We start from the raw sequence: 24,132 nt of genomic DNA on the forward strand, positions 1-24,132 counted from the left end.
GAACAATGCACATTCCAAAACAACCCTGCCCTTAATCTTTAATGGATAATGCTTTTATCTATATACATATATGCACATACAGTGTAAATTCTACTATACACATAGTATGCTGAGAATTTGGTATCTCTGCATATGCTACATTATCTGTAACACAATACCTACCCCTTTTTAGAGGTATGCATGCATACAGAGGCATAAGTGGCTTCAGAAACATTTCCTGAATTGTCTAAAATTGCTAGATTAGTAACCCTGAAAGACGATCTCTCCTTTACCTTTTCTTGTAATTTGAGAGTAAAGTTAATTTGTCTTCCTGCCATCTGAACATGTCAATCAGCAGAAACAGTGGGATTTTCCAGTTATGACTACTCCTGTCAAAAATCCTTACTTTTTTCTAAACCAGCAACATAAGTCATCTAAATAGGTTTCTGTTAAGATCCTAGTGTGCATGCATCAGGTTGTAACTGCAACTAGTTGTCATATCAGTCGTTATCTTACCTCAGTTACCTTTTCATTTGCCATTTCCAGCTGAGAAATGAGCTCCTGGCTACGCAGTTTTTGTTGACTCAGCTCACTTCTGTTAATCAGAAGAAAAGATGCTGATTAACACATACAGTGCATCAGTTATCAGAATATAATTTCATAGGTACTTTCTTGCATTGTAGGGGCTTATAGTGTATTTTTAATTACAGTGTTGCCCTTAAAACATTCATTTCAAAAGCACTACACAGCTAGCACTTCTTTGTGATGTATATTCAAAACTATAATGGCAGAGGAATGAGATGTATTTGTTTGAATCAAGAGGAGTTTATTTGACATTTTACGGGAGTTCTTTTCTGTTTATCGAATCTTATTTTGCAGGCACATTATCAAATATGCTATAAATATAAGCTGCATTTTCACAATGCAGTCAATATTTAGATTAACATTCTAATTTGTCTCTCACAACCAAACTTCAATGTGGACATTTTTGAAGTGCTTTGAAGTACCTAAAACCAAATCATACTATACTTGCGAGACAGACAGCAATGTAACACTTCATGAGGAAAAGGAAAAAAGCCACCTTCTTCAAAATGGTCTTTTTACTTTTATACTGAATGTTTTAGTGATCCTGAATTTGTGTAGTACTGAAGATAAAAAATATCTGTGTTACGGTAGACATCTTTGAGTTGGTGCTCAAAGGAAACAGTTCTTGCCTCCTGTCATCACAAGCCACTGAACAAGAGGTATGACCAAAGATGGAAATATCCAAACTTTGGTAATTTAGCCAGAGGAATATGCAAAACTAAATGAGCTGCTCTAACCTTTCACCAGTCTCTACTCCAGAAGCAACCGCCATCACAGAAAATGGTGTGATCAAGATTCTTGCCACCAGTTTCACCTTCTATACTGAGGTTCAAACATGTTTGTGAAGAAGAATTTGCAAATCTATTTGCCTTCCTTTGCCAAGTTGAAAGCATGCTGAAGTGTAACCACCTTCATGAGTATGTAGCACATTGACAATGCTCAGAAAGCTGATAGCTAACCTTTAGGTGCTCTGCCTATTACTGAAACTACATGCGCTGTAATGGAAGCTAAAGCCTTTATTCCTTCTGGGGAAATGGAAGTAAGGTAGGAGACACTTTAACATCAGATCTTCGTCTTAAAAGGCCTCTGCTCTTTTAAGGATGGCATTTAGTTCTCAACAATAATTTACCCCTAAAAAACTTTTAAACTTAGTATTTTATAAAATTTTGAATGGAAACTGCTATACAGCATTGAAATACGAGGTTGCACTCTATCTGTTAACCTACGGTTGATGAGTATACCTGGCTGGTAATTTCCACTCCCTTGTTGTCAACCAACCCCGTTAACCAGTCCCAGGTAGATACCATAAAAACAGTTCAGTGCTTTTTGACTAGCTGCTATAAAAATGAGAGTACATAGGCAGATACTTAAACCATGTTAGACAGTTAAAATGATATATAGATTATACCTGTATTACCACATGTGAACATTTTTATATAAAATAAGAATTAAAGATGGATTAAAACTGCAGGATCAAGATAGCACATTAACACTTAACACTACTATTGCAATTTGTCTTCTGTAACCAATATCAAGCAGCAAGATGAAGCATTTTTCAATATAGGAGCCCTAATGAACAGCTGTTTTCTGAAAGCTCAGTTTTTATAAACTGTTTTAGTAACAGAACAGAAATTTTATACGATTCCTGTCCTATCTTTTCTTACATACCTTTTTCAAAATAAACTCCCTGGCAAACTATTCAAAGACTACTCCTTACAATGTGTAGACTGCTTATGTTCAACTACACTAGCAAAAAAGGCTTTGAAAATAAATTCTTAAATTCTGACTAACCATCTTTATTATTATGTCATCTTAGAGGACTATCCACATAGATCAATTTTCTAAATTAAAAATTCTTAGTTACTGAAAACAATCTATCTCCTATACTTGTACTGAGGTGTGGTATTAGCATTCTTAGCAGCACAGGCCATAAACAAGAGTTTACAAGCTCATATACAGCTGTGTATCAAGAAATTATTTTTATAATTTGATCACACTGAACATGTATTTAAAGAAAACAGTTTAACCTTGTAAGCATAAGGAAACATGATGGCTGTTGAGCTAGACAGCTGATTCATTCTGATTGTTAACCCTCCCCCAAACACACATGATGAAATTTTAATATTAAAATTGAGCAGTAACCCCAACTGCTGAATAATCAAATCACTCCTCACCCCGTACTGTCTTTGTTAAGCGAGTGGGAAACAAAAGGTGAGCTTTTAGCATTTTGGCAGACGGGTGATAAATCCGCCAGCTGCAGCAAGTACGTTCTGCAGAGCTCTCATATGACAAATATAGCATGTGCCAGCTGTTTTTTCGGTTGAATTATACTATAATATGCTTCAGTTACTCTTAGTAATTATGAATTTTGTATACTGCCAGTACCTGCAGCTGTCTCTCATCCTGTTAATTTTTTTTCTTTAATGAACATCTTAAAATAAGCAGCTATGGCTGCCAAACATTACAGAAGTGCAGCCAAGAATAATGTTTTAGAAATGGAGGAAACTTCTTCATCGCAAGATGCCGTGCAATTCACTCAATGTACTACTGTACAGGACGGAGAGAGAAGAAGGCAGTCCTGGTCAATGCTTCATACACAGGAACCAAAAACGGTAATTCTTCAGAGGCAGATTCTTCTCAATTAAAGAAAAGAGAAAACTGAGAGCTCCAAAAAGCACACATGGCTACCGATGAGTCAGGGACTCTAACTATGACACAGAAATTTTTCAGAAGCAGAAACTGGAACAAAGACACCCAAAATAGCTGCGATCAGATGACTTAAGCTAAGTATTTAAATTTAAAAACAATATGGCAAGGATTCCCTTTTTGTAAGTACTGACAACTACAATTCAAGTGAGTATTAAAAAAATGAAGCCATTCAGTATACTTGCTCAAATATAATGGGTTTATGTTACAACAAATATTTTTTATTTTTTTTCCCCAAAATGTTGTATCTTACTACTAGACAATAGTGGCAGATGGTTAAGATTACTAATTTACCAATTTGTTCATACTATGTATTAGCATTAAATTTTATTACTTTTTTTTATTAGTTAAAGACTTAAGATTTTTAAAGCTCCTCACATGCATTGTTGCATGGAAGTAACATCTAAAGTACTCGCCCTCTTTATCATTTAAGCCAACGTTTATAAATTGTCTCACCTACTGTTTTGTAGATTCAGTTTATATTTCTAAAAAGAGAACAGACTTGTGTATACCTATTACTACCCGTACTCAGGCTCAACTGTACCTTAACTGAGCAATCATCCATGTGTCTAACAGGCCAAAGGAATATTCATAGCAAAGTTGAGAGGTCAATTTCCTGTAGAGTTTTCAAGTTACAAGATCTACCTTCTCCCCATCTGCAGTTTTCAAGATTGACTCCACTGAAGGGCATTCTGTGGATAATTCAGTCATTTGGGTGAATATGACACTTCACTTATCAGTGTGGTTCTTGTTCTGATCCCTAGTCCAACCAGAATCATGTTCAACAAAAATGCTCTTCGTGTTGGCCACTGGTGAGGAGTCCGGTAACGGTGTATGTATAACCACTGGTTATCTGCCAAATTCTTTCTCAGTTTACTCCAATTTTTATCTTCATTCTCAGGATTAGAACACAAAAATCTATGAAAAATACTGATATCCCCATTAGAAGGCATTAACCATCTACTACTACTTGTATTATGACCTCTTTTTTATTTATTTGTTTAACCTAGTTACCACAAGTACAGACCAGTCAAAGTGGACTTTACAGAATGAATGAATGAATAATCTGCCCTTATTCTTTAAACTTGCATTCGGTCTTTCTCTTTATTTTCTTTTAGTAAATGCTGGTAGATCCGATTACCCTGGTTTTGCTTAAATTCTGTTGTCAGAACTTTCTCTCTCACCCCTTCTTGATCTATCCTGTATTCTGTGTTACTGAAGTTTGTTTCCTTCCAATTTACAAATTTTGTAAATATTCCTTTGTTATTGCTGATTTCACTTTCTATCCCTGCTGTCGTTTATTCTTCTCAGCTTAAGTCTGAAGAAATATATAGTTTTATACACAATGCTGTAAGGTAATAAGAACAGTCCTAGCCAGTCTCTTCCCCCAAACATGGCCATAGGAACTGTTTTTCTAGGTTATAGTACTTCAGTGAAAGCAAGAGCCTTTAAAAGGATGTGTATGTGTTCCTCATTTCTTTCAAAATTAAAGTCTTTCAAATGAAGACAAGAAATGCAAAAGAAGCTGGAAGCACTTGGTACCCATTTTTTTTACCACAGCTGTCAAAGGCAGATCACTCAAGTCCCTTAAATTTTAGGATGTTCAAACTGACAGTGATCTTAGAGCTTCCAACTGTAAAGTTGGAATCTACACCCTGTAGATCAGCAGCAACAGCAACAACAACATGGATTGCTTAGATTTGTTATCAAATTCCACACAAATTTGTGGAGAAGTGACACTGAAGATCAAAATAAATTTTTAAACATTAAACCTAATTCCAGTTTGGTTATTTAGGTTACTTACAACAATGCTCCAGCTATAGGGGGAGAAAAAAAAAAATCAAATAGAAACTCAACTAAGTGTCAGTTACTAAATTAATGAACATATAATGGTTAAATTATTCACCAAGACTTAGAAGCTCTTTTTGGGTTACAAAAAAAATTCTCTTTAGAAACAAATTTGCTAGTTTTAAAGAATTTCTATACTTCTCTTACTATTTTCCATTTAAACCCCTATAAGGAACACGAAAGATGACTTATTGCCTCTCAGAAGTTCACTTCATTCTACTAATTATTCCTGGTCAGAACTGAATTGGTGGTTCAATCCCAGACCCTAGCAAAGATGCAACCGTCAAACAATGCAAGCCTGCTGAAACACAGCAAGTAACCAAACCAATTCAACTAAAATGAAGTGTTAATACGCATTTCAGTCTCAAAAGCCACATCTGTCCTTTGGTCTTGAGGTGGGTTGACCCAGCTGGCAAGTAAGCCCCCACCCAATTGCTCGTTTACTTCCCCCCAGAGGAAAGGGGGAGAGAACTGGAAGGGTACAGGTGTGAAAAAACCTCATGGGTCAAGAGAGACTGTTTAATAAGTGAAGAGGGAAAAAAAAAATTTGATAGAAAACCAACTACTCATCACCAGCCAACCAATGCCCAGCCAGTATCCAAACAACAGCTACTTTGGAAGAACTTCCAGCCAGTTTTATTGGTGAACATGACATCACATGGCATGGAACATCCCTTTGGTCAGCTGGGGTCAGCTGTCCTGGCTGTGTCCCCTCCCAACTTCTTGTCCACCTCCAGCCAACCTGCTGGGGCGGCAGAGTGAGAAACAGAGAAGGCCTTGACACTCCATTAGCGCTGTTCAGCAACAGCTAAACCATTGTGGTGTTATCAACACTATTTTGGTCATAAATCTAAAACACAGCACCACACACAGGCTGCTATAAAGAAAATTAACTCCATCCCAGCCATACCCAGTACAGGTCTTTAAGAAGCGTTAAATTCACCCGATCTTAAAATATAAAATTCCCCCAAACTTAATCTGAGGGTGATGGTTTCTGTATGTGTTTACAAAGAGATACAGATACGAGATTAATTTTTTATGTATATACACATTCTTAGAGAACCTAAATTCAACAGAAAAGCCCTGGGACAACTCATCTTTAAATAAATATGAGTGCTACACCACTTTTTTACAGCCTTTAACAGCCATCATTCATTTGCATAACTATTTCATAATTGTAAGTATTTGCTGCCTAAGTTCACTTCAGTAAATGTCATTAGAACTCAAAGTACATCTAAAATGGATGCAATCAAAAGTCAGAACAGCTTTGTTTCATAGTCTGCCAGCCTAGACATTTTGCAGGTATGAAGAGAATAAACACTAGCCATGAGCTGTCGGTCATGCTGCCAAGAGCAATGTTTTTATTTAGAAGGACGACCTATGTTGCAAGACGCACTGACCTTCTAAGTTACCTTCAAGATTGACTTTTGGCAGAAGTATCTCAAAGCAAAACTGGTTCCTTGCTGTCTTGCAAGGTGAAGGTGAGGTTTATTACCAGTCGATCCTTCTGAAGGCATACATCATCTTAAGATGCTTAAGAGGTGAGAAAACGCTTCTGATATATGAAGACTGTAATGTATTTTTATGAAGAAAATGGTGGAATTTATCTACAAGTATTCAATGCATTACCTACTGTTTCAGCACTGTTTTTTAATTCCAAGTTCAGTTTTATAGGCAACAATTACATGTTTAACTTGAACTGAGACCCAAATGTCAAAGAAAGCACAGAATAATTTTCAGTGATGCCTGAAAGTATCAATTTATTTATCAACATTTTAATATACAGGTTTTTTCACTGACCTACTATATTCTCATGTTATTTAAAAATGATCACTCTGCTCTAGTTACAGGTTGCAAAATTTACTTTTCCTTAATTTTTTTAAAATTAAAAATCACCTAATGTTCACTGATGTTGCTTCATTTCTTGGAAGTATTTATTTAATGCTTCCTTTATGCATATGGATTACACCTCACAAACAAAACACTGCAGACTTAAATGATGACAAATGAACAGTACAGAATATGGAAAAGTTAGCAGCAGCTGCTGGGAAGTTAGTAAAGATGCCAAAATGTTTCAGACACCTTCATATGGAAAATGAAAGTAATGAGGATAGAACTGAAAAACAGCAACAGATCATGAATTTAAGGCAAAGGAATGGGAAACACCTACACTAACAAATGCGACACTGACTCAATGCTTACAAGAGCTACCCTAACAGCAAACTTCTGGTGAAATGCAATATAAAACGCTTTTATGTAAACTACCTCCCCAGTATACATGGATATGACTTTGTTAGGAAGTTTGTAACTTCCTGAAAAACATTCACTTATATAGCACATTACTATGTTGTAAGTGTAGTAATTTTTATTAAAAACTGAAATTCAGTTACACATCACCAACACAATCTCTGTATTTGCTCACATGTTTACATGAATCCAATACATCAAACAGTAACATCATGAAGTGCCAAGGAATGTCTCAGACTGTACTCAAAATATACTAAATAACTGTGATATGCTGCTGAACTTGGAGAGCTCTCTATTTAAATCCCAAAAGGGTATGTTGATATCTTCATCTAAGTTCATAGCTTTGCTGCCCAGTTGAGACAAGATGAAGTTTCTAAGGAAGATACTAAGTTTTCCTTACAAGCTCACAGCTTAACTAACCTTCTCAAAACTACATAAACATTAAAATGTATGTATATAAGAAAGCTGGCTGAACATCGGCCTTTCACTTGGACCCTGCTATAAGGCTTGGTGATAGCATTTCCTGCATTAGCCTCAAGAGGACTTTCAAACAGAGCCTTTAATTCAGTAGATCCTGCTTGGCCGGTATCAGTCTCTTATTTAGTGGTCTTGCCGATACTTCCGTGATAAATGCATTTGCTGCAAAATTATTTTGCTTTTTAAATAATCAGAAACTTTATTTCAGTTCACAACAACGTAAGAAGTGATTTGCCATTTGTACTTGCACTCAAAATACTCAAAATGTTATTGTCATAAGATTAAAATAATTATTCATTTATAATATAAGCAAGGACTTTGCATTGAGTAACTACTACTGTGTAATTCAGGAGCTAATCTTCATACCAACTGCATTCTGCACTATATAGCTAGGTGTCTGGTAAAGCATAAAATGTGAAAAATAAGCTGGTTTTAAATTTTCTAGATAATACTTATAGGTTGTGTTGTAGCCACTTGTCACCGTAATATCAGAGCACCACTGCGCAGATTTAATTATGAAATTCCTTATGTCAGTTTAAATTACAACCTTCTAGCAGAGAACAAATTTGTTTCTATTGCCACCTTCCTTGTTAGGTAAAGCAAACGTCTGATAAAATCTTCTGCTACTAGCTTATACAGTATGTAAAAAGCATCACCTATGAAGACATTTTAAAAAGTAACTGTCTTTGCTTTTAGACTTGCACCAAAATATCTACTGAAGTCACAGAGAATCACATGGACTTAGTGTAGACTTAAAATTTTTAATATAAGATGAACGTTTTTTCTATTCTGCTCGTCAGGCAGTATTCTCTGATACAGGATGTTAAATTACTGCAGGAGTTTTCCAGATGATGCCACATAGGCAGTCTCTCACATAAACAGAGACATTTTCAAAATTTACTACCTATTTTTCATGCAGATTCACAAAGCAGACTTCCTCTCATGTCTGTTACATTTTCTATGTCAGCATTTTGCTGCAGATAAATAAAGTCTAAAGCTTTTGGTCTGCTATAACAACATTTTAACACTTAACATCAAAGCTTTAAGAAGGAAAGCAGCTGTTTCACAGACAACTTTAATTGTTTTGGAAATCTGCAATTTTTCCCTTTTAATTGGAAGTTGCTGAACTACATTCAGGATCTGTTATGAACCTAGATGCTCAACTGTGAGAGTTTTTGTAGTTTCATTTACAGAAAATAAACTACAAGTTTAACAGCTGAAATTTACCTTAGCATGAAGCACTACAAAATATTTTTCTTCTCTAGTTAATGCATTTACAAAAGATGTCAAAAAAGTATTAGTAAGACCCAGCTAACTAAATACAGTGAAGCTATACCACTGAAACTGTTGGTGAATAAGCACAGCTCCCAGTGTCTCACAGATGTGCTCAACACTGCGATGACTTCTGAAAGAGACTTATTGGCTTTTCAAAGAACTGTTTAGTAATCTCTGCAAAATGCAGTGTATTTTAAGGCAAAACACAGACAGCTTATATCTGGACAGATAAGGTAAAAAACCCGGTACTGCTTACTTCGGAGACATAAAAATGACCAGAGCAATTATGTAGGACTTGTTTTTCTAGAAGGATTGGCAAAACTGTTATCTCTAATTGGATTTAGAATGATTTTGAACTATCTGAAAAATTTAAACTGAACTAGTTATCATAGGTAACAATCCACTACTACTATAAAGTGTTCTGAACACTCAGAAAAAGAGCACCTGAAAGAATGAAAAGCAGATCAGTGAAGCTGCTAGTAAAGGTCATCAAGAAAACTTTTATCAATCATTCTTGTTTTTCAAGCAGGATGGAACTCATAGCATTCCTGTATTTGGACAGACAATAGGTACAACTAGTTAAGATAGACACTGTGTCACTTTGAAACTAGTTTCATTCCTCTTTAAAGGGAAGCACTACTACACACAAGACTACTGGAGGTCAAATTCACATACTTCTCTAAAAAAGATGGAAAACCAAGTTGGAGTAGTGGTAGGGAGATTTGTTATAGGCAACTTTTTCAGGAAGTTATTTCCCTTGCTCATGTTTAGAAACTTGGATCCTAATTCCGCTCACACCATTGGCATTCTGACAACGAAGAAATGTCAAGTTATGCCTAAAAAATTGTGATTCCAAAAATTGCATAGGATACTGGAAATATTATGGTTCGAGCTGAGAATATGTAAACCATTATAATAATAAAACATGAAAAATCCAAAGATTACTCCAAAGAAAGTAAAAGCTAGAATTCACAGGTTTCCAATTTTAATAGGGCAAAAGCTTTGCTTCCTTGTTAACATGGTAATAAGCAACTTCTAAAATCAGTCTGAGCAAAGAACTATACATGAGTGTATCCTGCGCTTTAAGTGACTAAAGTTAAAGGGTCATTTCAGGTTTCTCAAATTAACAGAGCTGCATGCTCTCAATTTTTCTTCTAAAAACCACTGAATGCACTACCTAAAAGATAATGATATATGCGACGTTATAGTCTTCTCTAACCATTTTAATTTTAAAGAAATGAGACTTACAAAATCAGGCTTCCTAGTTTAGAAGTTACTGTGTACCAGCCTGTCAATCTCCTCCAATTTTCACCCAATTTTGAAGAGGAAGAGATCTTGAGGACATAAAGCACCAGCTAGCTGGCTAACCAGATTGAGTGTGTGAGTGTGTCTGTCAGCTTGCAACTAGCCACAGTTTGGCTGTTACTTGCCAACTAAACACAAGACATGCGAGGAAGCTGAGGTGGAGGACGGCAATACCAGAAAAGGAAAGCCACTACAAATCCACTGCACACAGATCAATTCATTTACATTTTAACACTGTGCAATGTGTCCACACAAGCCAAGATGAATGTAGATGCTCTATCTACTTAATTTCATAAACTGACCAGTGTGGATTCTCAACATTTTTTTAATGGATATTAACATCCAAATAGAAGCAAACACCATCTACAGCAGCATGCATTTAAAACAAAGATAAGTTTGTACAATTTATTTCAGACATAACTTGCAAACGGCTAATTTCTCATTGGGACATTTCCTTCTCTACTCACTCATTTCCAGTAATGCCACTGTCTTCCCTAAACCAGTTGATGTCTGTCTGTATATAGGCTCACAGGCACCAGGTGCTTGTATTCCCCAGCATCTAGAAATGATATGTAATCTGTGTCTATTGCGTGAGATGCCCTTGTTATTACGCCCTTTCAAAAATGAAAATATTCTTATAGTCTGTGCTGGGAATATGAGCATCAGCTAGTTACGTGGCAACCTGTATGAATTAATAGAAAAGTAAAGTTTGTATCATATTTTTCCTTAGGGCAATCACACAACACATTTGTATCCTCATTTATGACAGCAACTGCTCAGAAGAGAACGTAAGATGTGCATCCCAGTAGGTTTTTTCCAGCTTATTTTAGAAGTCTGGAGACTCGGTGTTCAACTGATTTTGTAGTGACTGTTCTGAATAGCTATCAATATAGAGGTTTGCATAATCTAAAGCTAAAATTCTCTAAATTGACCGTGCTGTATCTTGAAAGACAAAATTAAAAGTAATATATTCCATTTACTTTTTGTCATTACAAAATTCACACACATCAACATGATGCAAAAGTTTTACTTCAGTGCTAACTTCATGAAGAGCATCAAAAGTTCTCTTCAGAACATTCTTCCTTGTTTTGCAGGAAGCACATCATCTAGTCTGGGTGGTTTGCTCTTCATGGTTTTTCACCACAGGTCTACTGCCATACACCAAACAGGAACTAAAACCGTAACAACTTCCAGAAGAGGAACAAAATTGCACTTACTTTAGCTTACTGATCCTGGCTTCTGTAGTTTCAGTAAGATTTTTTGTTTCTTCTTTCCACCGGTTTGTTGCTTTTTGCTGAGCTACTAACAGCCGTCTAAGTTCAGCAGTAGACTTTTGACTGGTATCTTCCATTTCCTTAAGTCGAGCTTCATATCCATGTTCTTTCACAGCATGCTCATGCTCCATTGTGCTTATCTAGAAAAAATACAAATCGGGTACAGTCAAGTCTCTCACTTTTTACTTTTATTTTTTTTAAACAACACTTGAGTTAAATTTATAAACATTTGTTAAAAGCATGTAACATACAATAATTAACTTGTAATTACATGCTCAAAGAGATACATGTTCCCAAAGCCAATTTAAGAAAATAGTACAACTGACAATAAAGGATAATGAGCTGTGTATGCTTATTTTTGTAAATAATCTTTATCCTTCTCCCTTGTGTTTTCTCCACAGAAACACGATCTTTCTTTTTCATCTAGCTAAAACGTGTGAGGAGTTTCTTAACTGCATCTAAAATCCTTTGTACATCAGAGGAAAATGAAAGCAAGCAATAAATCTTAACTGTGACTATAATGGAAGCCTGTCTGATTAAAAATGAGACAGACAAATATCTTGTAGATGCTTTATAACCACTACGTATCTGTTACAAGACTCTGATCCTTTGCTTTTAAACTATGTTTGACCAAAGGGTTCTGGAGTTGGAACAAGATTTCCTGTTTCATTTGACTGCTTCATTTATCTTGTGGTGCAACGTGAAAACTGGATTTGAGATGGTCCCCATTCATAACCTGTAAAACTGCTTACTGAAGTTGTCTTCAGTGCTGCAGATTCTTAGATCCCTTTTCAGTATCTTTACACTCCTGGAGTTAAGAGCAGAGGAGCAAGTACCAGCTTTATATGTTTAGAAAGCACATCAAGGATCAAAGCTGTTACTCCCTCCAGAACCCAAAGGTACCATGAATCTGCTGAGGTTACTATTAATTCATTATCCTACCTGCAGCCTGTTCAGGTGCATTTAATGGAACACATTCAAAAAGAACAATCACCCTTCAGCTAATTATCTTGTTTGCAGCTATCCATACAGTAAAATGTTCTCAGTCCAGAAAATACAGAACCAGTGTTTGACAGCCACACTATTAAATTAATTAGTTACACACTACTCTGACAACGTGGTGGACATACAAGTAGAGGAATCCCCTGGACTGAAAGTCATACAGAGATTCCTAACACATTACAGACAGCAGATAAATGAAGACCTGGAAGTGGAATAAGTGAAGTCACTTGAAGGAAAATATGTTATTATTTAATCAATTCATCTTACAAAAATCAAAGAACATTTGGGATCTTCTTATCAAGCAGAATTTAATACATATTAAAATACAATTTAATTAGCAGAGATTGAGTTACCCAATAGATTCTAAGGACACACAATGCTACAACAAAATTACTTTTAAGCAGAAACCAGGAAGCATCATTGAAACTTTCATCCTTAATTTAAAATTTCAATGATTTTTCTCTTAGAACTGCTGCCTTATTAAGCAAATATCAGTCTTATGATAAAATAAAAAGAACATATAAACCATACCTTTATTTTAGCTTTTTGTTGAGCCTCTATGGCCAGTTTTCTCAAGCCCTCCATTTCTTTTTGCAATTGTTCATTCTCTTGCTGAAGTTTTAGCCTTTGTTCACTGACAAAGGCACTCTTCTCTCTTTCTGAATCCAGAATGCTTTGCAATTTACAGATAACTTCCTGGCAACGAGATTTCTCTTCCTCAGAGCTGAAAGAGAAGAAAAGTCTTGTAGGTACTCAAGAGTTGAACAACTACCCTACTAAAGAAAAAAAAAAGATATATTGGGACAGATCTTTGGTGTGACCCAGTACAGCTGTTCCCATGTTTCTTCCTGAAAGTTTGTATCAGCTCAGCATGTTTAAGGGCTTGACAGCTACAACTATGCACCAGTCAGCAAAGAATTTTATCAAGATGATGGCATTCATAAAACCAATCTAATACTGTAGCAATCTCAGTAAAATGACAATGTGAAATAGAAGATTTTCATTTTTATGTTTCCAGATTCCCAACTGAGGATTGCTCTGGCGAAGTGACAGGATTTACAATTATCAGAGTGCAGAAATGACTGAAGCTTCTAAACAATTCCACACTTTTCATGCTGAAAACATGCACCATATTTACTTTTTACCATTGTATTATTGAAACTGCAATAATGTCTATTAGCTCTGAACACACAGACCTGAAATTCAGTATGCTATGTAAACACGGTGTTCTGCATGTACTAGGAGATACCACCCTGTATATGAATATATAAAGTAATAAATTCTGCCTCAATATTTCATAGAGTAACTTTTCCTACAAACAGTGTTTAAAAATGCAGCAAGATTCCAAATAATATACTCCTATTTTAATTTTTTTTGTCAAACAGCTGCTTGCAGTTCTCATTTTGTAAAGAAAATCTTTCATTCTATAGCACGTTATGCCCTCTAATTGTTTTACAGTGATTCATAATTGCCCTTGCTTCAAAATTACAGTATCTTGATACTATTCCTGCTACTGGTTAAAAAGATGTGACAAAAACCTAACACATAATCACCAATTTAAATAGTCAGAAATAATTTCCATTGTTTTCTGTTCTAATTTCTGTAACATCCATTACTTACTTCATTTCCAGTTGTTTCAGTTTATTTTGTGTTGTCTGTAGACTTAGCTGAAGGTCACCTTTTGTAGTTTCTGCAAGTAAATATTTCTGATGCAGTTGCTCTAGTTTTCTATTGTCAGATTCATGTCCTCTGTCTTCCCTGTAAATCTGAAGAGTAAACTTAAAATGTAAGACCATCTTCACCTTGCGCTGGTGATTGGCACTTTAGTACTGACAGGGAGGCTACTTACTCCTCATCGCATCCTATTTTCCAGTGATTTAAACCAAAACTGAATTTCTATAACTGTTGCTGCTACTTGGAAAAAAAGTTTTCAAAGATCTGGCATTTATGTAGTTTTCTGTCTATTGAGCTTAAGTTTAACTGGAATATGTACCAACATTCTTCTGGATTATGTCAATCATCTCTCCTTTTACTTCTACACTTATCAAAGAACCCTCTTTTTCAGCTTAGTATTACAACTTTGAAACACTTTCTGAATTTAAAAAACCCAAACCTTAAAATAATTACACAAAAATTTACAAATAAGAAAATCTACTCAAAAAATAAAATAAGAAAATTCAGGGAAAAAAACCCATGAGAAATGGGAAAAGTCAATTTATCTTTTCTTTCTGAAAAGAGATCTTAAACGTGATGCAAAAATGCATGCAGTTGCCTTACCTTTTCAAGTTCTTCTTCCACAGCTCTCTTTTCTCTAATGGCTCGTTCAATTTGACCCTGTTTTTCTCCACATTCCTATTTTAAAAAGTAATTTTTAAGTACATCTAATAAAAAATAACTCAAAATAAAAATTCAAGAAGTGCCAAAGCCAAAACCAAGCCATTGTAAATATAATTCTTGCTGCTGGTTTGTATGCATTTGATTATCTTTACACGCTCACTATTTTCTCTATAGGATCAGTCTCATTCACTATACAGACTTACACATGCAAAATGAAACCTTTTTTTAAACAAATTTAATCCATAAATAGGTGCGTATGCACTGAATGGTTTTGGTCTCCAACATAATTTGTTACAAGTTCCTGGTACATTCAAGAATCTGATGATTGTGATGCACAGACTTTCTCTTAGCATACTTTATCAACTTTCATATACTTCATTTCTACACACCCAACTACAGATATGCAATACTCAGCTTTCCATGCTTTATTTATCCCTGAAAGAAACAGGGATACTTAGGAAATGCCATCACGTGGGAAATATTTTCTAGAGCACAGAATCTCATTGTCAAGATGCTTCTGAATTATGATAAGAATACATGTAACTGAAGTAATAAACTTACACAAATGGGTGGACTTGCAGGACTGTATTATTTCATGCAGAGCCAGGCAAGTTCTCAGTAAAAGTAAGATATGACTGTACACATGTAAGGCAAATCTGTACATTAAAGATGAATTTTCAAAGCAAATATCCTTTATCCCTAAATATGAATCTTTGCATTGACTGCTGAAGATGCTGCACACAGCAGTTTTTGTCAAGTAGCATGAAAGATACCGTATGTTGCATTAATGTCTGGAAACATGCAGGATGCAAAGTACTATACAATAATAAAGCATAGTCCTGGACAATTACCCATTAATCATATTTTAGTTGACTGACTTTTACTTCAGTTTAGTATTTTACTTGATCAACAAAAACTAGAAGTCTCAAATGTTTTGCTATCAAAAATATTTTAATCAGTAAACACCATACCATCTGAAGAGCTGAAAGTTCTTCTGTTAGTCGAGAAATCTGCACATTATATTGCTTCTTTGCAGAGTCTAGCTGTGATCAAAACCAAAGTAAAACTAAAAAATTAATCCCTTGAACTATTTTTGCATCCTATTTTATATATATATACACACACACAAGAGTCTATATGTGGTGCATGTATATAAATATGGAAATATCTGGGACTGCAGTAACTGAAAACTCTTACTACATAAATGTTAGAAGAATGTTTATTATCAATCCATACTACTTTAACTGCAGGTGTTTGGAAAAAAAGCAGAAAGGAAGACATCATAACAAGGCCTTGCAAAACGAATAACAAGACTATCAGGAAAGCGGTGGTCCATTAGTTGCAAGATATTTGCAATTTGTGTTACAGATACTTTTAGATCACATAACAAAAGAAGTATTTGTTAATACCTGGAGAAACATGACAACTCATAGTTTAAAATTTTATTTCTTATGCTTTTGATAGATTCACTTCTACTGAGATAATTTAAAAATAAGAAATAGGGCATTTCTGAACTTCTAAATTCTGATTAGTAAATCATTGTCACAACTAGAAGGGTTATCCTAGTTGCTCTTTAGCTCTTGCACCTTCTCCAAACCATGTATGATGTTAAATATCACAGTTTTAAGTAATCCATACATTTTTTGTGACTCTTTCAGGTAACCACCGAGTAGAAGCATGAAAGATCTTTATCCTCATTTTAAAGGCTCTGAAAATTTAGGTGGTATGTTCCTGAAACCTCTCGAAATGAAAGAATTGGAAAGAAAAAAAATCCTTTCATCCCTATATAGTACATGTGCATGTTGTGTCATAGTGAAGAAAGTGAAAGGAGGCAAAATCAATTCACCACTGAAAACTTACAAATGAGATAATTGCTTTACACTGTTGTCCACTTGCAACAAAAGACATTGCCAACACATGCCTGTAACAAGCCTTTATTTCCTCTGGAGTTTGCCTCAAAATAAATCAAGACTCTTTGACACGATCATAATCACTGAGAACCTCCAGGTAAATTAGTCTGCATTTTAACTGCAGATGGGACACAACATGAAGAAAATTAATTTTGTTACTAGTTTTTTATCAGAAGAGCTTCCATTTTTCAGCTGCTCATAACAACAATAACAAAAATCACGGAGACCTCAACATTCTTTTTAGTAATTTCTCTACCAAATTCTGGTTTCTAAGTGTGCTGTAATATTGAGCCTCTTGATTGTTAGCTGTACTTGGTAAAAGAGTCTTACTTGCCTAAATAGGGGAATATTTTTAAGTATCAAGATGCCAAAAAAACGATAGTGTAATTTTCAACAGGTCCTATCATCTGAATGTACATGATAAGCTTCCATCAGCAGCTTCCAAGATGAGGCCATGTAAAAAATTAAATACTCTGATACCAATACAACACTCAGTCTGTTGACGTGCTACTGAACACAATCTCTGAAATTGAAGTGCCGTTCTTTACATTTTCACAGTGCAGCCTTCTCTATAGTAGTGTCTGCACAGATGTCAACATTTCTGGTTCTTGAGAGATTTAAGAATACTATTTAGTTCAGAAGAATATGTGTCTAGATAACAAAGCTGAACAGTACAGTACTGTCAGCATGCTGCCTTGCTACCAATATTATCAAAACACTTTTAAGAGAATTGCTCATGATGACCATGCACCATCAATAGCTTTTCACACTGAAGAAAACCAAAAATTCTTCCCATTCTTTCTAAACTTACTGCCTTTCTAATTCTTGCAGCAGTATCTTCTGCAAGTTGAGACATTTCATCTTTCATTTTTTTAATTTCCTCTTCCTTTTGTTTCTCCCCAAAGAGTGCCTAGAAAAAAATAACAACTTGAAATACTACTGATAATATTTCAGTGGTGACATAGTATCTAGCACTGAGAGAAAAAACCACAGTCACTGTTCAAAAAAGCTTTTTTCCTTTTTTACTTTGGAGTAGCTGACACCGAGACCCAACAAGAAAACAAGCACAGTGAGAACATTTTGCACTAAATGCACATTCTTATAAATCAGAACCACACAAAAAATTAGTGTCAGTAGATGCCTTTTTCTATTGGGACTTATTATTGGGGCTTTCAGATTTTGGCCAGGCATGGAATTATACAGAAGAAAGCATAGGAACTCAGACCAAAAGGCAAGGCTACTCTCCAATGTTCTGATCTGGGGCCAGGATCTGTAATAAAAAATGCCAACAATAACGCATAGAAAGTTCTCTGTTAGGAAACGAAATACCTGTATATGCACACACATGCTCCTACATATAGCTAAGCATTTTTTATGGTTGATATACTAAATTACTCATCTCCCAGAAAATTAAAAGTAAAGGAATAAAAATTTATAAGCAACTAAGGAATGTGTATCCCTTTCATAGTGGATAACAATGAATCAAACAGCTCTTTAGCATAAAAGAATGGTGAGAATTACAGAAAAAGGTGTAGCAAGGAACCCTTCCCCTGGAGGATGCAAGAAAGCTACTGATACTAAAGTATAATAGGAGATACTGGTCTGAAAAGATTACGGAATGTAGAATTCTTGATGGGTGAGATGAAAAATCCTAGATGGCACACAGAGAATATATAGATGCATAAAGGGAGAAAGACATAAAAATGTCCCTAAAGAATGATATAAATTCAGCCTATAGAAGGTTACTCACTTCAGGCAGTAACATGCCACTTGATTGGTCATACTCTTTTTTACTGCTCCCATTCAATTCAACTTTGTATTTTACTTCTCAAACCACTCTTTTAAAATTCTTCTGATGTCTTTTTGTAAGCTTAGCTTTGTGTGCTTTATAATGTTAATGTAACAGAAGCAGCATTATGATGACAGCCTGTTGATCCAAGTCCTCAACCTCTTACAGAGCAGGGAGAAGCCTCTGTGGCCGCAGTTTAAGACACAAAGAGTTAACTGATATGTATATTATGCTGCATTTATTTTATCCTGTTCATTAATAAACTTGCCATTTTGAAAAATTCAGGATGTTTTAGCCAGAGCAGTAAATTAACAAGTGTCTGCAAATTCCAGTTTATTCTCACTTACAGCATTAATCTCAACTGTTAGTTATAACAAGCTACTTATTTATCTGTAACTGTTCACTTACTGTCTTAGAGATACAATTTACATCACAATTTTTACTGGGTCACTTCCTTCTGTCAACTACATGCGAGTTCATAGCAAATGGCATCAAATCATCTGCTGAACTACTTTTGGATGAAAAATGGTGTTCCAACACTGCTCTGATGTACTAATACTTAGCAGATGGGAAACGTAATTTATACTCCTTACCAGTAATTTTCAAATGAAAGAGTGTTTTCTGGTTTTTAAACTCTGGAAAAAAATGATTTTATTTTTACCTTTTATTCTTCATATTCTCCCCCCATGAGGCTGTAGGAAAATGCTGTTAAGGATTGCAATATCTTACTAAGAAAAAGGAATTGACAAGTCCAAAGGTGGCCATCAAGAGCTACAGGATGTAAAACTTCATTTTTCACCCCTTTCTGAACCAGAGCCTAACAGGTAAAGGGAATTGTAGCAGATTGGTTCATAAAGTAAATGAGATGCAGAAAGTTATGAGGAAATTATGAAAAGGAAAAGATGCCACCAAAGGATTTCCTAAATGACTATAACAAGATGATAATCCTCTTTTGCATACCAAGATGAATCACAGAAGTTTAACTGTAGTAATGACCAGAACCCTAAGCATTGTCAATATTTTAATCTATTCTGGAAGCAGGCTAGAAGGTAGCAGGATCTCTTTAAAGAAGTTAATTCCCTTTTCTGTCAGAAAAAAGGAGGCAGGTCTGCCTCTTTTGTCACAGAACTGAAATCAGCGAGAGCATCACTAACTTCACTATTCCAAAAGTTGAAAGTAAAAAGCTAGTTTAGATACTCAGGAGGCTCCTCAAGTTTGAAAAGCAACTTCAGACTAAAAGGGAGCACTTATATCCTTAACTGCTCAACAGTTCAACATGGTAGCCCAAATAGAATCAGTCCTAAGATTCTCCATTTATTCCCACAGACATTAGCTACACTGGGTTTCACTTACTGATGGTTAGTCATCAGATGTGCATTAAAGTTCTGTCTTGCCAACAAACACAATTAATTAAATTTCTAAAAGTCTGACTTGAACTGAAGCTTAGCATTAGAACACAAAGAGTCCATATTAGACAAAAGTTTACCAAGCCCTGTATCCTATCTCCTAAAGGGGCAAATAACAGATACTTCAGGGAAGTTAAGAACTGGGAAAAGAGGGTGACTATTTTTTTTGATCAATAGACACATCAAGACTTGCTGGATTAGACCCTGTTCTTTAGGAAGTTTTGGTGGATTGTCCTGTCATGAATTTGACTGTTTTCATACCTATACTTTTGGCATACATATCCTATGGCATTTCAATCACATATTGTATATAAAAATTTGTTTTAAGGCTTCTGCACATGTCTAGTTTTCTTGGTTGACTCCTCCTGCACTTTCCTAATTCTCCTATGTCTTGCCTGAAATGGGCTGATCAAAATTGCACATGAAGATGCACTATGTTTAAAGGCATCTTTATTTTTAACTCCCATTCTGAACATTCTATTCATTGTATGAAGCACCACTGAGGACTGCATGACTGTATTCTTAAGAGACAACCACACCATCTCCTAAACCATTTTTTTGACTGGTAAGACTAAATTCAGAACCCAGTATGGCACATTTGAATTTCTTCTGCCATTTTATAATACACTAATAAACACCTTTGCAATTTTTTCCTGACTACAGACTTCACCCACTCATTACTCAGTCACTTTTCCAGATTTCTTCTGAATAATTAAGAACTGAACACAGAACTCACTCTCTTGGTGACCTATATCCATCATAGAACAAAAGTCCCTTTAGTTTTAGCTCTTCCTTCCTAACCGTTAATAAATTATAAATTCATAACAGGACCTTCCTTTTTATTCTGACAGCCCAATTTGTTTATAAGTATTAGATAACAATACTTGAATTTTGAAAATTCAAGTTCACGTACAGTATTATCACTTAGATCACCTTTATCCAGGCACCGAACATATTCTTTGAAATTTAAACTGTATGACAAGTCTAAGTAATGTATGGTCATTCACAGTTTGCTATCTTATGCATTACTAATTTTAGTACAACAGACATAAAAGAAGCTTGGTTGTGTATGTGTGTATGCCTGTAAGAATATATCATCAGGCACTTCACAACTGTAAGTGATGAAAGTATTCTAGTATCTAAGAAATATCTTCATCCACTGCCTTACCTGACTGTTCTGTAGGTTAGCTTCTTCTAAGAGCTGTATGCAGTCTTGGAATTTTGCAACAGCTTCACGTTTCTCCCTTTCTAGACTAGCATACTTTGTCTGAAGCTCTCCGATTTGTTTCTCCAGGGCTGTTCTTTCTGTTCTCAGCTGTTCAGCATCTTCGACGGTAACACATAATCTACAAGATAGTAGTAATTTTACTCATTTAACAGTAAGATGCTTAATTAATACTCTAATTCTTTCAAGCTAAACTAATGAAGTATTTATACATAAGTTGCCAAAACTGCACTCCTGGTTTTCTGCTTGTTTTTGGACAGAGTCTTTGACTTTAATATTCATCAAGTCCTAGAAAGAAACAGAATTAAAGGAGTTAATTCACATATCTGATCTCACAAGATCCTTAGAAGAATGTTGCTATCCTGGGATACATCACTGAAAATGTTCTATATTAAAACAGAATAGAACAGCCCCAGAAGGAATAGTTTCCCTCTGAGGAGGAAATGGAATAATTGGATGTGGGCAATGAAGTTGCAGCTATACCATTAGAACAAGAAAACCACTGGCAATTTTACAACAGCTCAGAAATTCTTATTGTTTAATTATGATTGTCAGTATTGGTAGGAATGAGAAAGGGCAAGATAGCCTCAGAGGTATCCTCAAAAAAGCCTCAGAAAGTTCCACAAGTGCTGCTGGTTCAATAAAGTGCACGGTTCCAAATATCCATAGCGAGCACTTTGGCAACACTTGGGCTGCCTTTTTGAGCAGCCATGCATTTTTATTTACTAACATGTTTGTAACAAAACATACAAAGACAGACAACCACTCTATTTCTGTAGAGCCAAAGCACAATTTTTGTTCTACAAAAACCTGAAGAAAATAATAAAACTAGCTAATTCCTTAAGACATTCTAAAATAAACTTTAGAGCCTCCACAATGCTTAGGCCAGTGAAATTCATCAAGTAGCGGTAGCCACACAAGTCTGTGCAACTCCTCAAGGCAGTACTTGACCACATGGTCACACGGTTGGTTCCCTAGTAATTATTTTGTTTCTAGAGTTACTTCAGAGTCTGCTAATCACGCTCAGAAGGCCGTGACCAAGAAGGGAAGATAAACCGTCACACAACTATTGCAATAAGAAATTTACAAATTCTTCTTAGTTATCAGGTCATTTGACCAATGTTAATAATTCAACAACTGTTTGTGATACTTGAATCAAAATCACTGTGCTCAGCTACGTGTCATATCCTTGGAAAGCGAAGGCGGGGCAGAAAAAATCCACACAAAAGAACCTGATTTAGTCTTAGATCTTCCAATAGATAGTGCTGGAATTAAAGTTCTACTCCTTTGCAGGTATTCAAACTAATTTTGTAACTAGCATTTATACTTAAGAAGTGTGCTTTAACAATTTTATTAAATGATCTTTTTTGTATAAAGATTGCTGAACTAAGACCTGAAACCAAATCTTATTTAACATGGAAGGAAAAAATCTGTATTCACCTCAAAACCAGCTAGTTTACATAAACATTTTCAAATTTCAGTGTGAATGTTTTTCTTTAGAACTCCACCTAAAGCTAACAAGAGTTGAGTAACTAGAATTTATGCACTAGAATGAAAAATATATGCTTCATTTTTTCTCCATTACAGTCAATAAAATCAGGTGGTCTGTTTTATCATTTTAAATACATTGAAATCAGAAGCTGTTCTGAAAGGTTGCAGAACAGAACAAATAAGATATAGAGCAGCCAGGTGTAAGATATCTGTATTTTGAAGAAACAGAATTGCTCAGAAACACAAAACCCAGAGGCTGAAAAAACCATAGTATTTTATGTCACTTGCATGTATCCTGCTATTAAAATCAATGAGATCTCTTTACCTTGTTTCTAATTGTTTTATACTAGACTGCATTTGCTGCAAGCGTTTGTCAGATGCTGTTTCTCTTTGCTGGGCAGATATCACATCTTCTTCCTGGAAAGAATATATGTATTATCCAGACATCATCTGATCCTCCCTGAACAAAATAAAGACACGCTAACATAAACCAAGTTAGAGAACAACTTGTGATTAATTTAACCTCAGCATTCAGATAACTGACTAGCCATTCAGTTGTAACAGAAAATTATTCCTTTCTCTAGCATACCTTTCTCTCCAATTGGCCTTGAAGCTTCTCTGTCAATCTGGTCATTTCATCAACCTTAGCATTTGCTGTCTGCCCATCTATTTTGGCTTGCCTGTATAAAGAAAACAGTCTATGAATTACATTTCAGTTATTATAAGGGAAGAAACCAGCTCTATTATATACAACATTGTTGAAGTAGCTGTGAAGGACAGTCAGATTTCATAATACTGTTCCTACAAGGCAGAAAACGTTTCCCCCTTTTTCTCCTTCTTACTATGTGGCACAGTTAGAAAAGAATACCAAATTCATTAAACAATTGTCCTGTGGAAATGACTTCTTAAGGATAGCTTAACAGGAAGGTGTATGTGTTGATTAAATATTTGGGAGGACTAGGCAATCAAAAAATTAAGTGATTCAATAACTTAAATATAACTGACCACAGATACTTAATGGAGAAATCTTTTTTAGAATTAGATACCACTTTTTAAAGCAATTTGACTAGGAATTAAAAAAAAAAAATCATTAACCACTTCTGAAGAATTTAACTGATGTGCTTTGTAATCTGGGTAGGTTTTATGAAATGAAACAGAAAAGGAAAAAAAAATGGACTAGTTAACGAATCAGACTTCCTCCTCAGTAGAAAAGCTTACTGAAATAAGCAACCCTCCTGCTCCTCTGACTTGGGAACAGAAAGACACAGAGAGTCCT

At 35.3% G+C, this 24,132-nt stretch overlaps 1 protein-coding gene across 4 annotated transcripts in view; it reads right to left on the bottom strand.

Moving 5' to 3' along the window:
* SCLT1 (sodium channel and clathrin linker 1) overlaps positions 1-24,132 on the bottom strand; it is a 47,258-nt gene that overhangs the window by 5,241 nt on the left and 17,885 nt on the right. For 3 of the 4 annotated variants that reach the window (XM_049814706.1, XM_049814705.1, XM_049814704.1), the window contains exons 11-20: positions 23,446-23,536; positions 23,182-23,273; positions 21,309-21,486; positions 17,757-17,855; positions 16,007-16,078; positions 14,976-15,050; positions 14,319-14,464; positions 13,230-13,422; positions 11,640-11,836; positions 496-574 (exon numbers count right to left, since the gene is read on the bottom strand). In XM_049814706.1, the coding sequence (XP_049670663.1) occupies positions 496-574; positions 11,640-11,836; positions 13,230-13,422; positions 14,319-14,464; positions 14,976-15,050; positions 16,007-16,078; positions 17,757-17,855; positions 21,309-21,486; positions 23,182-23,273; positions 23,446-23,536 (1,222 nt within the window). The remainder of the gene's footprint in view (positions 1-495; positions 575-11,639; positions 11,837-13,229; positions 13,423-14,318; positions 14,465-14,975; positions 15,051-16,006; positions 16,079-17,756; positions 17,856-21,308; positions 21,487-23,181; positions 23,274-23,445; positions 23,537-24,132) is intronic. The other variant, XM_049814708.1, reaches the window with a different exon arrangement.

This window comes from Accipiter gentilis, chromosome 12 (genome assembly GCF_929443795.1).
Source record: "Accipiter gentilis chromosome 12, bAccGen1.1, whole genome shotgun sequence".
Taxonomy (NCBI): Eukaryota; Metazoa; Chordata; class Aves; order Accipitriformes; family Accipitridae; genus Astur; species Astur gentilis.